The sequence below is a fragment of the Seriola dumerili genome, unplaced genomic scaffold (assembly GCF_002260705.1).
Source record: "Seriola dumerili isolate Sdu_G_001 unplaced genomic scaffold, Sdu_1.0 BDQW01000331.1, whole genome shotgun sequence".
In the NCBI taxonomy this organism is placed as follows: Eukaryota; Metazoa; Chordata; class Actinopteri; order Carangiformes; family Carangidae; genus Seriola; species Seriola dumerili.
In genome coordinates, this window is record NW_019174586.1 from 6,522,831 (window position 1) to 6,537,281 (window position 14,451).

A 14,451-nucleotide genomic window follows, 5' to 3' on the forward strand; every position below is an offset into this window, starting at 1 on the left:
TATAAAAACACAATTTGTGGTTTTTACACTTTTTGTATGTATGAAATGAGATAAACGAGATATGTTTGTAAACTAAAAAAAAAAAAAGGTACTGGTAGGCAGATTTCCCCATCTGCAGCCTTTGTGCTAAGCTAAGCTAACCAGCTGCTGGCAGTAGCTTCATGTTTGGCATACAGACATGAGAGTGGATCTTCTCATCTAACTCTCGGCAAGAAAGCTAATAAGAGTATTTCCCAAAATGTCGAACTATTACTTCAAGCTCACCCTCATGTTTGTTTCTGTACATCGATGACCAACTCTTCACCAACAAATTTTTTTATCTTCATGAAAAATCTTTGATTTTATCTTTGACAAAACACATTCAGCATATGAAAATTAGAAGCCACACACCTTGACAGCATTTGTCTTTCCGTCAACATTCAGTCTAATTTTGCGTCACATCAACAGCTCACTCAGTGTTTTCATCATCTTTTGTTGCTTTTAGGAAAAATAAGTAAAAAAGCACACTATGAAACATCCCAATATCTTCTCAGCATAACCTCAGAACTAGAAAATTGAAACAAGGACATATAACAAAAAACAATATAAAACCACCATACAAACACACACACACACACACATTCACACATGTTGCTCCTCAACAATCTCTGGTTAAGATTAAAAAAATGATAGCTGGTCTTGTGGCCAAATTTCATATGATAATTAAGTGTCTAGTTGTGATTGATCAAATAGAGCTGGATTTTCCTTTTTTCTTTTTCACCAGAGGAAGTTAAAGACAACAATCTTTTCAAAGATAAAAACATCCAACCCTTTGCCTTAAAAATCATAATAATGAGAAAAATGAAATATAATATTACAAATAAATTAAAAACACCAATATATTACATTAATTAACCCCTTGTCATCACAAGCAACCCAAATTAATTTGAGCTTTTAGGTACATTCAAAATAAGCCCCTTGTTTGGTTTCAAGAGTCATCCGTGACTTTTTTAAATTCCTAAGCCAAAATAGGAGGTTCAATTAAGCGATTAAATTACATCTCACGACTTCCACAAGATTAAAAAAAATGAACTAAATGAACCACACCCATGACTGAAATCAAATCAATTACATTAATCAACCTAATTTCATGAGAATGGCAGCAAATAAATGCACTCAGATCATATCAGCTGCTCACCGAAACTACACAGTAATTAACTGGCACAACTAATCTCCATCTCACAGAGCACCAAACCATGAGACCATCAGCTCCATCACCCAAACATGTTGCTAATTCTTTTTCTGCTGCAGCACTTTTGTTCCCCTTTCTCGAAGGTGCTCCAGCGTCAAGATTCCAATACATCTCACAAATGGCACTAAAAAAGGGCAGTACCCATTAATTAAATATTGTTAGTTGTCATCAATGTCTGGTAATGCCTCTTTTGAGGCTTGTACAGTAGGAAAAATATTCACTTAATTTGTTTTGTGCTGTAAACAGATTTCTGATTATTGCTAAATTAGCCTGTTTTGTCATTTTGTTTCTGCTGGTGTAACCAAATGGAATGACTTTGTTTTTCTTCATAATGTGCTTAAGACTTGAGCAAGACAGAAAACCTCCACTACCAGACTGTAATAACCAGCTATCTCCACATGGGGGCAACAGTGACCATGAAAGGCAAAGACAACAAAGAAACCAGGGAGAAGGTAAGCCCACTGGATGCAGATCGAACCCGTCCATGGCCGTTGTTTCTGTTCCACTTGGACCCGTTTCTGTCTCGGACTCGAGGAGGCTTTGCGGGGTTGGAGACCGGGTTACGAGGGGGTTTGTATGGGGGAGAGTAAGGCCCATAGCCTGGCCAATCATCATTGTACCTTTCACCATGATCTCCACCCCCTGAGCCACTGCCCTCCTCACCTGGAACAAGGGAAAAGTAATTTCTGACTGATGTGCAGCGTGGAAATAAAAAGAAAGTGCTAAATTTACAATCCAAATCAAGGGTTTAAATTTTACTGATGTTGTTCCAGATCTTCATAATCACCAATACATACTGAGAAAAACCAAGGACTAACTAATACTCCTCATAAGATATACAGACACACAGATAGAGAAATATTGACCGTCAGGAACACTTACTGTCCATGAAGTCCATGTCTTGTCCGCTCTGAGCATGTCTCAGTTTGTTGGTCACCACCCTCAGCTCCATGATCAGCTGTCTGGTCCTTACATCCGGCCTGGCAATATCCACCTCTACCTCAGGGTTGTTGATCTGGCTGACCAGCCCATCACCTGTCACGTCCGGGAGGTACCTGAGTGTGTACACAAACAGGCATTCATGTACAAAAACAGAAAACTGGACGACCATGAACACACATCTTTTCAAAGCAGTGCAAGGCATCTTTGCAATGTAGACATCCTTGACTTAGCTTAGTTTAAAATCCATTTCAGGCCCTTCGCTGCATGTCAACCCCCCTCTCTCTTCCTTAACTTTCCTGTCTCTCTCTCTCTCACTGTCCCTGTCACAATAAAGCCCAAAAATGGCTGAGAAAAAAAAAAAAAACTTGCTGCTGAATGGTTAGTAAATCCCTCCAAACTGTAGGAGCACCTGCTTGTTCAACTGCAATATCTTATGTTTGATTTTTGCATGTGTGAAATTGAAACTACAGTTTTCAAGTACCTTGTCCACCACTGGTTAACATTAAGCTCAGCATCAGCACAGCTTCGTTAAGTTGCTAGCATGGCTGCAGGCACTTTGGCTTGTTTTTGAATTAGTAGCTTTTTAGCGTTTGTTTTTGGGGTTCTTTGTTGGACGGAGGGCTCGCTGGTGATTTTAAAATGGGAACATTTTGACTGATAAACTGCACCAGATCTTCTTAAAACTATATACCAGAATGGCAAAATTATATTTTTACCATTGATATATATAATAAGATGTACTCTATTCCCACAAGCTAATTATCGTAGTAAAACATTTTATACCAGCTGCTCTACCTATTCCAGTCTGGCTACAGTCCCACTTTGTGATTGAAGCTTCCAAGGTGGGTGTACTTTTACATAAAACTGTTGCCTAACAGCTGGAACATCATAGACACAAAATCATCCATTATGCAGACTTGTTTTTCCTACCTGTGTACCTCTCTCACAACACACACACGCACACACACACACACACACAGGACTACACAGTCTCTTTAAATCAGCCTGGATACATGCTGTTGGTCTATATCTGTGTACATAAAAGCAAGCAGACCCACATAGAGAGTATGTGGGTGACTGGTGGTGGCAAAATTAAACAAACTCAAACTCCATCTGTTGCATCCTGCCACCTCTGTACCATCACTCGCTCACTCCTCCCCCGCCTCTACCTATCCCCTCCCTCCATTCCTCCGCTCTGATCTTGCTCACCTCCCCCGGGTCTGCCCATTCCAGCAGCGGTCCTCATTAGTGACGTCGGCAGCCATCTTCTCATCGTTGCAGATGGTGTGTGGGAGGGACACCCAGAAGCCCCGCATAGGCCGCAGTCGTTCCTTTAGCTCAGTAACCTGTGCGGAGGCGGGAAGGAACTGGTTATGAGTCAGACCTGGTTTTAAAGTATCCTTGTTTGGTATGTCTGACTGGAGAAAGCATATGGGAGTTGCAGTGCTGACGTTGGACAAAGTCAAAAAACGGACATGACACTGCTTCTGGGTCAGTTCTTAAACCACATGCCTTTTATGTCTTATAAATTGATATACAGTAAATAACTGCTGTCCCTTTCCTCTCTCCTCTGCTCTTGGTTTTATTTATAGTCCAGCGCTTCTGTCTTGCCAGATCACTCTGTGGTCACAGGAATACTGTCTGGGCTCTGACCGCTCTGTATTATTAGCTTCTTGTACCAAGCTTATTTTACTCCCTCATTTTGTCCGCTTTCCGCTTTCTGCTCAGTTGCTATGACTGAATCCTGATACAAGCACAATAAAAACATATATGACATTCTTGATTACAGTTTCAACATTAATATAGTTAAATCACACGCAACCCAAAAAGGTGAATATTTGAGTACTTAAAGCTGCACTGGTCAGTATTTTGTCTTATAAAGAGCGGCTGAAATTACCATCTGCCAAAAGACAAACCCACACATAATTGTGTGTAGTGACAAACCAAACAGATAATTATCACCCGACTGCAGTTTTCCCTCAGCTTTGCAGAGGCTTGAAGCGTCTTTCAGCCTGTTGTTTTGGTTTTCTTGCCAGTGCTTTAATGTTTTGGTTCACTCTCACTGCTCTCATCAACATTGTTTCCAGACACAGAAGACAAAGACAAATACGCTCTGATAAACGAATTGTAGCTCATTTACATCAGAAAGTACTGAGACATACTGCACACTTTGTCATTATGGGTTATTGAGTGTAGATTGATGCGCAAAAATGTCAATTTTATACATTTAAAATTAAATCTACATCATAAACATGTTTTTAGAAATTCTTTCAAATGTATTTAACTGAATTCTCTCATTTACAAAAGTATTCAGACCCTTAATTCAGAAGTTTGTAATCACAGCTTACAGCAACAAAGTGAAGGGGTGTGAATATTTTCTGAACTCATTGTAGCTGCTGAACTGGAGTTAGTGGAGACCAAAACTGAGGTAGAAAAAAGTGAATATTGAACTTAACTTTGCCACAGTGCCAGAGACACGACTTTAAAATGAATGCTAACGTTGCTCTGTATCAACTGGATGTGCAAATAGTTAACTTTTTGCGAACAAGCTCATCAAAACAACTTTATAAATGTTTATATCTTGTTATGCCAATAAACAATTATGGTTATTGCAGGTTTAATCTGTTCTTAATTGACTATAATAGGGCATGTTTCTTCCTCACCAGTCGGTCCAGGTTGGTGCCTGCAGCAGTGGTGGGTTTCTCTTCAGGGCTGTAGGTGCGGAAAGGCCTCCTGTTTCCCCCCGACTCTTTCGGTGAGCGTTTAGACCGACCTGGAGCAGGCCTGGGGCTTCCACAGCCCTGGAACACCTGAGGTAAGGAACAACAAAGCAACATCACTGTCAACAGCCGCGTCACAACAGCATCTTTACAGTCTAACATAACCTTATCAAAAGATTTGCCAATATAATGAAATACCCACCCTCAGATGTTCCTACAGTGATAATTAGTGTTATCTTAACTTTTCTCACAGAAGTCCTTTAACAACACCCGACCAAACAACAAAAAAGGCCTAAAAATGTAAAGCTCGTCATCAGTAGCTGTTTTTAAGTAATGTTAGAGTTATGGTGGTAAATGAAAGCTGAGAGATGAGCTCTGTGTAGTCAGTGTCTACACTTAGAAATAAATTAATGTGAACTGAAACAAGCAATATATATGAAAAAGGTTCTCCATAGCCTCCACAATTATGCTCTGTTAATGAAAAACAGCAAACGCAGAATGCTGAGCTGTAAAAGCGAGAGATGCCTGTTCCTTAAAGCGCTGTTACCACAAACCAGGAGCTTCTCTGTTTCCATCGAGATGTGGGTGTCTCTCTGGTGGATTAGCTCCTGGGATGCCTGCCATGTTTTAATCATATTGTCAGGCTGTCATGCTCTTCGGGTATAATTCCTGTCATTTTTACTGCATGTTCTCTCATTAAGAAGATTAAAATCAGAATTAAACAATAAGCAATATAGCTGTGACTTGTAAGAGTGATATTTTGAAAATGCTGGATGATGATTTTTATGCAGGCACAAAAGGTTCAGTGAATTATTATTGAATATATATTTCCGCTGAAGAACAGCCAAAATGAAAATTCGGAGAAAGCAATTTTCATCTGCTTGTGCTTATGCTCTCGTTCTTACCTTAGTGGAGATGGTGACACTGTTTTCCTGCATGTGCATGATGGCCTCCGACACTTTCACGGAGATGGAGTCAGCTGCAAGCTCCATGTTGAATGGTCCCTCCAACTTCTCTGAAACCTGGTACAGAGCATCTGATAGAGGAGAGAGGAAGAGACGGAAATAGAGATGGTAAAGTGATGAACCCTGCTATGACCACATTCATCCAAATATTCACTGTCAGGGTTATACAAGCAAAAAAAAAAAAAAAAAAAACTCTGTTGGTGGCAAATTGTAGACCTTGATAAACATCAAGACAATGGCTCCCTGTGTCTGGAATCTCTCAATGGCTAACCAGCTGAAGAGATTTGATTAACATCTGTTTATGGGGCGTTCAGGGAGATCAGGAAGCAAGCCAACATTTTATGCAGAGAAAAGGAGAAAGGAATGGTGGTTGGAGAAAAGGGTACATGAGGGTAAAATGGGCTTGAGTGCAGCAGACATGGATGGAGTGATGAAAGGTGGGAGGAAGCACTACACATAAAAAGAAAGAAAATGCAGGGAATGTGTGGGTTTGATGAAAGGGGAAAGGAAACACAGGAAGACAGATCAATTGAGAAGGAGCAGAGAAGCATGAATGATTAATGGAGGAGGAATTCATTAGGGGAAAAGGAAGTCAAAAGTAAATGAGTGACAGAAGAGCAATAAAAGGATTCTACTTTTAGGTATGCTCAATCTAATAATGATAATAATTCAAAGTGTAGTTAAATGTCATTTAGGTCATAACATCTTTTTTCTTAAGGATCTAAAATCATTGAAAGCAAAGTTATTGTAGCACTTTGAAACATGGGTGCTTTAGCTGAAGTACATATTATACCTAATCCAAAAAAATATGTCTTTCACCTGACCCTAAACCCACTTTAAAACCTATTAGGATGTATTGTTCATCCTACCCTCACCCACCAATGAAATTGTTCCATTCGGTGTCCAGGTCAGCCTGATTGGCTAAGCAGCCCTTCATCACGTTAAGGCACAGGGAGTGGCAGGGCCGCAGGGAGGGCATGCCTCGACACAGTGGGCAGTACCACTGACGCATCAGGCCACGCACACACTCTGAATCTGCAGTCAACTGAAAAAACAAAGCAGTGGGAGTTGTGGCAGAAAGAATTAATAAGAGGGCACAATATTACCATTAGTATTACTGTCTAAGGGAACTTTATATGTTATGTCGGCAGCTCCACAAACCGCTGTTAGCTTGGAAAACAAGCACTTTCATTCCAGCTTTCTCTGGACAAAGTGCATACTCATTGCCAAGATGTTGGTTTTTTGCTCTCAGGGATCAAGTTGAAATTATCCAGATATTTTAATTTGAACAAACTGGTTAGCTACAGGATCTCAACTGTGCCTTTATTTTGAAAAGTGCCAGGCCTATGTCATTAATATTAGAGAAACTCTTCTCTACTGCAGCATCTTTTTAGATTCAGGAAACAGGAATTGTATGTTTAATTTACATAAAAATGACATCCTGGATTAAATATATTACTTCATATGAGTATGATGTAGCTCAAATAAAGTGCTGAAAAAAGCAGATACTAAGAATAGAGAATAGAATACAACTAGCAATAAGAACCAGTCACCTTTGTTGCTTTGTTAACAATATCCCGACCAGTAGCCAAGCCCTGAGACAGTGCTCTGGCAGCAATGAAAGCCCTGGAAACCTGAATGTGAAACCAAAGAGAACAGAATAAGATCATCACAGCTCAATGTGCTCTCTCATTCTTCATAACTGGAAGTATAGCTATACTGGATAGTTATACTGAAGCCATGGGTTTTCTCAAAGTGTCCATGTCAGCGCTGTATTGTTTTATCACAAGGCACACACTTGTACGCGTAGTTTGCGGGGCACATCTCCAAATGGCTGCAGCTGTTCGGCGTGTTTGCTGACACACTCCAGGTAATCCTCACTGAACTGATACTGGGGGTTGACGAGTGAGAAGACCCGCTCCACCAGTCTGGACCAGAAGTCTGACAGAACCTCTGTCAGACTTACACTGCCCCCTGTTGACAAAAGAGCAACTATGAGGAACCTGCCAGCATCAGCAAACAATGTCTGTAATCTGAAAAATAAAAAACATTTCTGAAAGACAGCATCTTATTACGAGGCATTTCAATGTCAGCAAAGTGGATGTACAGGGCTTTTTTTTCTTTTCTTTTTTAATCTAAACCACAATATGCTTTTGCACTGTGCTACTATGATGCCCAAAAGGGCCAAGTTAAAGGAGTAGTTCACCCAAAACTAAAAAGCCAGTCATTATCTAGACACTGCCATGTCAGCTGATGCTTTTAAAACAACCAAACACACAGTGAGCTAGGCACAGAGAGCTAACCTGGAGAGAAGTAATGAAATAGATAAATAAAGCATATTGCATCCATTAAATTTCTGCTGGAGTATTATAACGCTCAGGATATGTATCCCATGCAGTGCTTCCTGTCCTACGGCTGTAGAACGTGCATGCAATTTCAATGTTTTTAATTTATTTAATTAATGTTAATAATAAGACATTTTAGGTTTTGTTTGCTGCAGTATTTTTCTAATTTCTTACTTTAAATGTGCTTGGGTGCTTATTAAGTCTCTCCACATTTGACAACTGGCAGACATGATTCTGAATATGCGACTCTCCAATCTGTAGTCTACTATACAGCCTCAAATTAGCCGTCCATGCTGTTTGGCAGACAAAGACAGGTTGACTAAGCAGCAACAGCCTGCACAAAGACTCGCCAGCGAGCGGCTGTCATGCCAAAACAGAGCGATCCGGAACAGAAATAGAAACAGTCTGGCGTCCGTGGGATTCCAGGTCTCTTTTTTCTCATTTTTTTTCCCAGTTCTTTTTTTTTCTCCAGTTTGGCATGTCAGTACTCCTTAAAAGACAATCCTGACTCTTTACTGTTGTCCCAGGCTGTTGTGGATTTACCACAACACAGGGATGGACTGATAAAACCAAACTAAACTAACAGTGCAACAGGGGATCATCACAGCTCTCACTTTGACCAGATCACCAGGTCTTTGAAAAGATTTCTCTGCATTTATTCATTCATTGTCGTGCTGATAGTACAGAGCCCAAGTTGCTTCCCTGAATAAATGTCCTCTAAAATTTGCTTGTTAGCATTCATTTTTATTTTGATGCAAAAAAAATACAGAAGATGTTTATTGCATCATACCAATTCAGAGAGTGTTGAATGAGAGTTAATAGAAGGTGGGTTAACCTGGGTTTTAAATACTGTACTGCCTAAAATGTCCAGAACTGTCATTCGTATTTTGCCTTTATTTGACATTTCAGAGTGGAGACTGACAGAAAATATGGCAAGGGAGTAAGGAGAAGACCTGCAAAAAAAAAAAAAGGGTCACAGCTAGAAATGTGGACATTGCAATTACACAGCATGCATCTTAGACCACAAAACCACCAGGATGCCCCTAATTTTATTGATTCATGTAGCAAATCCAATCCTAACCAAATCCTAACCGGTACCACTTTGTAAAAACCATTAGACTATCTAAATGCATAAAACCATAATTTGAGTTCCTTTTTTTGAAATCTCATCTTCTATTAACATTGTTGGCTGTGGTGAATTAGGTCACTGAACTAACCAGAATAATATCTGCGGAGCTCCACAAACAGCTCCTGGAAGACGTGTGCATTCTGGGTGAAGAGACGGCCGTAGGTCTTGGTAAACATCTGGTTCATAGACTTCTCTGATAGGTCTATAAGCTCTCTGAAGAACTCTGCAGGGAGACAAAAAAAAAAAGCAGAAGCAGGTTACATATCAAACTGTCACCCAACTTCTTTTCCTCTAATATCTTGGCCAGGTTTCTATGTAGGCACTCAGTCACACACCCCACCCCCCCATCCCCTCCCTCTCAGATTAACAGCTCATAGGGACAGTTACATCAGATCATGCACTCTGGTAAATGAGTGTAACAACATGTACTTTATTTAAAATCCATCTTATAGACTCATATTCAGTCTCCCACTCCTTCAGCATTTTTAAATGATTCATCACATGCATTATATAAAAGGATGAGGAGGGAAAAAAGGTCTTAGCAGTCCAGAGCAGGTGGGAGGAGGAAGTGTACATTCAGCTCTGTGCTGTGGCTGCTACAAACCTGCAGCCGTACAGACAGAATATGAGACAATATGGACGAAATTAGTCATTAAAACTCTCCTACACTGACAATTATTTAAAGGGCCACTCCACCAATTTTACACATGAAGGGGAGTTTAGTGGCCATGCATAGTCCTACTGTGAAAGCCTGTGAAAACTGTCTTCTATAGCTCTGAATCAAGCTTTTTAAAGTAAAAAAAATAACGCTGATGATGTCATAGTGATGTCATCAGGGTTATCTCAGCTTCGAGACTACAAGTTTTTGACAAAGCCTGTGATAAAAACTGGAGGTGTGGAGTTTAAGAAATGTAGGCAGGAAGGGTGCAAATAAAGACAGCATTACGTTGCATTATGGGAAATGTAGGATGCAGTGCTTCTGGAACTTAAGGGACTAATGTCAGAATATCTCATCCTCTGTTGCTTCAATTGTAACCCTAATTTTTATTATCTATCTCCTGTGAGTCCCCACACTTTATGAAACTGCAATAGCTGTCGCAGTCTGGAATATTCCTTTAATGTCAGCAGTTCTCATGCATTGATTAAACATGGATATGAATCATACTAGGATCTTTGCAATATGTATGCAGTGCAGCGCTTTTAGCTGCCAAAGTCAATTTTGTGGCACAGATATCTGACCATCTGAGAGGAACTGTGCAGTACGAGATCTTAAATAAGTTTTTAATCAGCTGTCACTCATTGCTGCAAACTTGGTAGATAGGGGAGTGTGAGATGAAGACCAACTGAGTGCAGTTTTTTTTCCATCAAATGTACCCACTGTGGCTGCAAAAAGAGGAAGGATTTTTTAACCAATTTCAAACCAGGTAATGATCCCATTAAATATAATAACTGTACAAGCTTCTGAGTGGGCCTCTCACCATCAAATCTGCGGTGTCTCTGGGTGAAGGTGGTCAGAAGGAACTGGCTGTTGTCTTCAACGGCTCTGAGGAAGTCCCTATCACTCTGAAGCGCCAGCGTCTCCTCCATCTGACTGGAGCAGCAGGTGTAGTCCTGAGGACAGAGCCGCAGGTGCTCACCTGGAAAATAAAACCAGGCCAGCAGAGAAAGAAAGGTTAGGAACGATCACACACTCAGAAACTTATGTGGATACATTTGATTGTTTTGGTTCAATCATAACATAATGTTTTTGCTTTGAATCTGCAAAAAAACAAACACTTTGGGCTTTATCTTTACATTTAAAAGTGCTATATGGCTACAAATAAAGTCATTATTAATACCTCAACAAAAAACAAGAGCTACTCTCAATAACGTCAGTGGATCTATTCCCAGATCAAAACAGATGTTTTTAGTGAAAGAGTCAATTCCTCCACTTATCAGTCTGTTTTGTTACTATAGGGAAATCTTATCAAAGATAAGCTTTTGATGAAAAATTGTAATTTCCCTGCATGAATTATTCAGCTTCAATCTGTCTTTCTTTGTCCGCTCAGGTTGGGTCTTTGATATGTCAGAGGTAATGATATGCAAATGACAACCAGGAGGGAAAAATAACACACAGCATTCAAAACGTGGTGCAGGTTTGAATTCTTTGTCTCTATAATTTTACATCCACCATGAATATTACTACAATTAATGCAGTTGAAAGTCTCAGTCCCAACTCCACCCTCGCTGATGTTACTCACTGTCTCTTTTGTTCTCTCTGTGTGTCTCACTATTAGCCCTCTCTCATCCCTCTATTTCCATTTCTAAACTGCCTCGCTTCATCCTTTGCTCTCCCAGCCATCTGCTCCCCTGGCCCACGGGACAGTGAGCCAAGACTCAGGCAGTGATAGCCCAACACACACACACACACACACACACACACACACACACACACACAAAATCAATCAATATTGCAGTTTTTTCAGTCACTCACACACACACAGCAGAATTACCTCAAAGTAAATCCTCTGAATTAACATACATTTCACTCAGAAATATTACTCTTTATATTCAAAGCTCCAGATCTGTCTGCGGGTAGCCTCACACACACACACACACACACACACACACACACACACACACACACACACACACACACACACACACACAGCACACACACACATTCCCTTTAACATACTAATCCTCCAAGAAGTAGGTTACATCTTCAGCCACTCAAGTGGCTCCATCATTTGCTCACATGGTCAGACATTCATATTTTAACAAACCGCCTACTATCTACTCCAACTCTCTCCTCATCTCCTCTATCCCACCCCCTCACCAAAACTTCCAAATATCAAAAATCCAACTGTTTGTAATCCACATTATATCTTTTCATTCAGCAGATAAGATTATCACCAATGAACAGAGCCTATGGGTATATGCAGGGATTTAACAGTGGGCCAGTAGGCAAAGACTAATTAGGGCGAGGTTCTTTGTTGCACCGGTGTTGGCAATTTGCTCATCCCCTTAATCATCCTATTTAAACAGCACAGAGGGGAGGAGGGGGCGGGTGTAATTTGTTTTAAACCACCATGCATCGTTTCTCTTGAGGAAAACTCACCATGATATTCCTACAGGGTGTTTCTGGTGCTTATTAGTGAGTTTCGAGGCAACCTGTACTTTCTTTATATCACTTTGTTATAGTGATTTGTAGTGTGTCTGGGATATTTTTATTTATTATTTTTCTGCTAAAATATTGATATAATATTGACCTAATGATTTGAGGAGTCTTTGTGTTACCGGCCAGAGAATTTATGGTGACCTTAGTGGGCATAATGGTAATTTAATCCATGTCCATGAGACAAAGTAGAGCATGCTGACGCGCCTACATCTCTGCTGCAACATGCATCTTACATTTTATTGTAAACTTGACTTAAACAAATATTTCTTTGGGAGAGTGAGTCCCAAAAACTGCCTGACTGCGTAAATTGTCCCCACCGGAGACTAGGTGCAGAGTCTTACCGGAGATCTGAGTCAGCGGAGCGATGTCTGTGCCGTACCCCTTCTCCGCGTACACCTGCCGGGTGTCGGCGCAGCTCCTCCCAGCAGCAGCCACTGGGCTCCGGATCCCTGACAGAGCAGCGACCGTGCAGAGCAGCACCAGCAGCGGGTACCTGGGGAAAGATAGCCGGGTATCCATCCTCACGGCAGGACTCAGAAACGTACACCAATGGAGGGGATGGGTTTATATAGTCTACAAACAGGATGCAGCAGCTTATAAATGATTGAATGAATGACTGGCCGGTTTGGATGAACGGAAAAGTAAAAAGAGTAGTGTCCCAAATAGTCAGTCTTTAGAAACAGCCATAGTTTTCCCGATAAGTGCAATGAACCGACGCATCCGGACCGGGTTTTTACATCACACACACGTTTCCATCGACTGTGTCCCGTTAATTTGTCCTTCCTGGGAGATCCGCTGATGTACGTAAGTGTAAAGGGAGTGCGAGTGGGGCACTCCCGTTCCTCAGCATCTTCTAACAAACTCCGTCAAATCCACGGGAGTTAGCTGGGAAATACCGGAAAGGTGGCTCATTTCAAAATAAAAGCAGAGGCATGTTTATTTGCATAGCCTTGTTCCAACAAGGCAAGTCAAAGCCTTTTCTGAAAGTGTAAAAATTCAAAAGGCAATATTAAAAAAAATAATAATAATACATGTACTCAATTAGAAATTTATACACCAATTATACAGTGCAGTGTGTTCCAAATTGGGTTTTTGTCTGCATTTTAGAAGAGCAGAATTTATGGTTAGGGACAGACATTTCCACCAGATAGTAAATAAGGTTCAAGGTAACCCCTAGTAATATATTCAAGATGAGCAACTTTGTAGTCAGTTTCATTGTCACACAGGAAATATAAGAAAGGAAAGATTTATTTATATAATTCAGGACTAATCCCATTGAGGGATTAATGTGTTATGCCCCTGCGCATGGATGGATTACTGTACAGCCTGCTGGGCACAGGCCCAGGGGGTCCAAGGGTATAGAAGGGCCTCTGCTTGAAGGGACTTTATATTTCTTGTTGGCAAATCAATCAAATGACCACAAACAGACTACGATAAGACACAAAAATGACTACAAAGACCCAAAACGACTACAAAGGGATGAACAACAACCCCAAAGAGATTCAAAACGACTTGAGATACTACTATAGAGTGACTCAAAATGACAGCAAGGAGAGAAAAATTGCCATTGCTTCACTATTTATAGTTATGTATCTCTTTCAGTCTGGATCTCTTGTTCCTTCATAGCAAGGTATGGGGGCCTCTTACTGTGCCCATGCATCCACTGTGTTGTAATCATTTTTGCTAGTAAGCATTGCAAGGGCAATAAATATTTTATTTTGAAGTATCGGACCAGAAGTTGTATGTTTCACCCTGGCTTGTTTGACTCCGGCCATAGCCCATCAAATACAGAACAATGGACCGTGCGGAGGACCAACAGAGGAGAGAGGGGTGAGGAGCCTGCGGTGACGGGGCGGGGAGCAGCTGAGCCAACCACCTCAGGGTCCTAAAAACTGGACAGACACAGACAGACAGACACAGATCAGACAGACTGAAAGAGCACACACGGATACAAAACTA

General features: G+C 40.8%; 1 protein-coding gene across 1 annotated transcript; it reads right to left on the reverse strand.

The window, feature by feature from the left end:
• Window positions 1–208: 208 nt before the first annotated feature.
• gpc2 (glypican 2) lies at window positions 209–13,331 on the reverse strand. Its single transcript, XM_022760049.1, has 11 exons — window positions 12,834–13,331; window positions 10,811–10,969; window positions 9,421–9,555; window positions 7,657–7,832; window positions 7,412–7,492; window positions 6,738–6,903; window positions 5,799–5,929; window positions 4,837–4,983; window positions 3,383–3,519; window positions 2,114–2,286; window positions 209–1,894 (listed from the first exon to the last, which is right to left on the reverse strand). The coding sequence occupies exons 1-11, from the start codon at window positions 13,009–13,011 to the stop codon at window positions 1,620–1,622; spliced, it is 1,758 nt and encodes a 585-aa protein (XP_022615770.1). The 5' UTR covers window positions 13,012–13,331; the 3' UTR covers window positions 209–1,619.
• Between the last annotated feature and the right edge of the window lie 1,120 nt (window positions 13,332–14,451).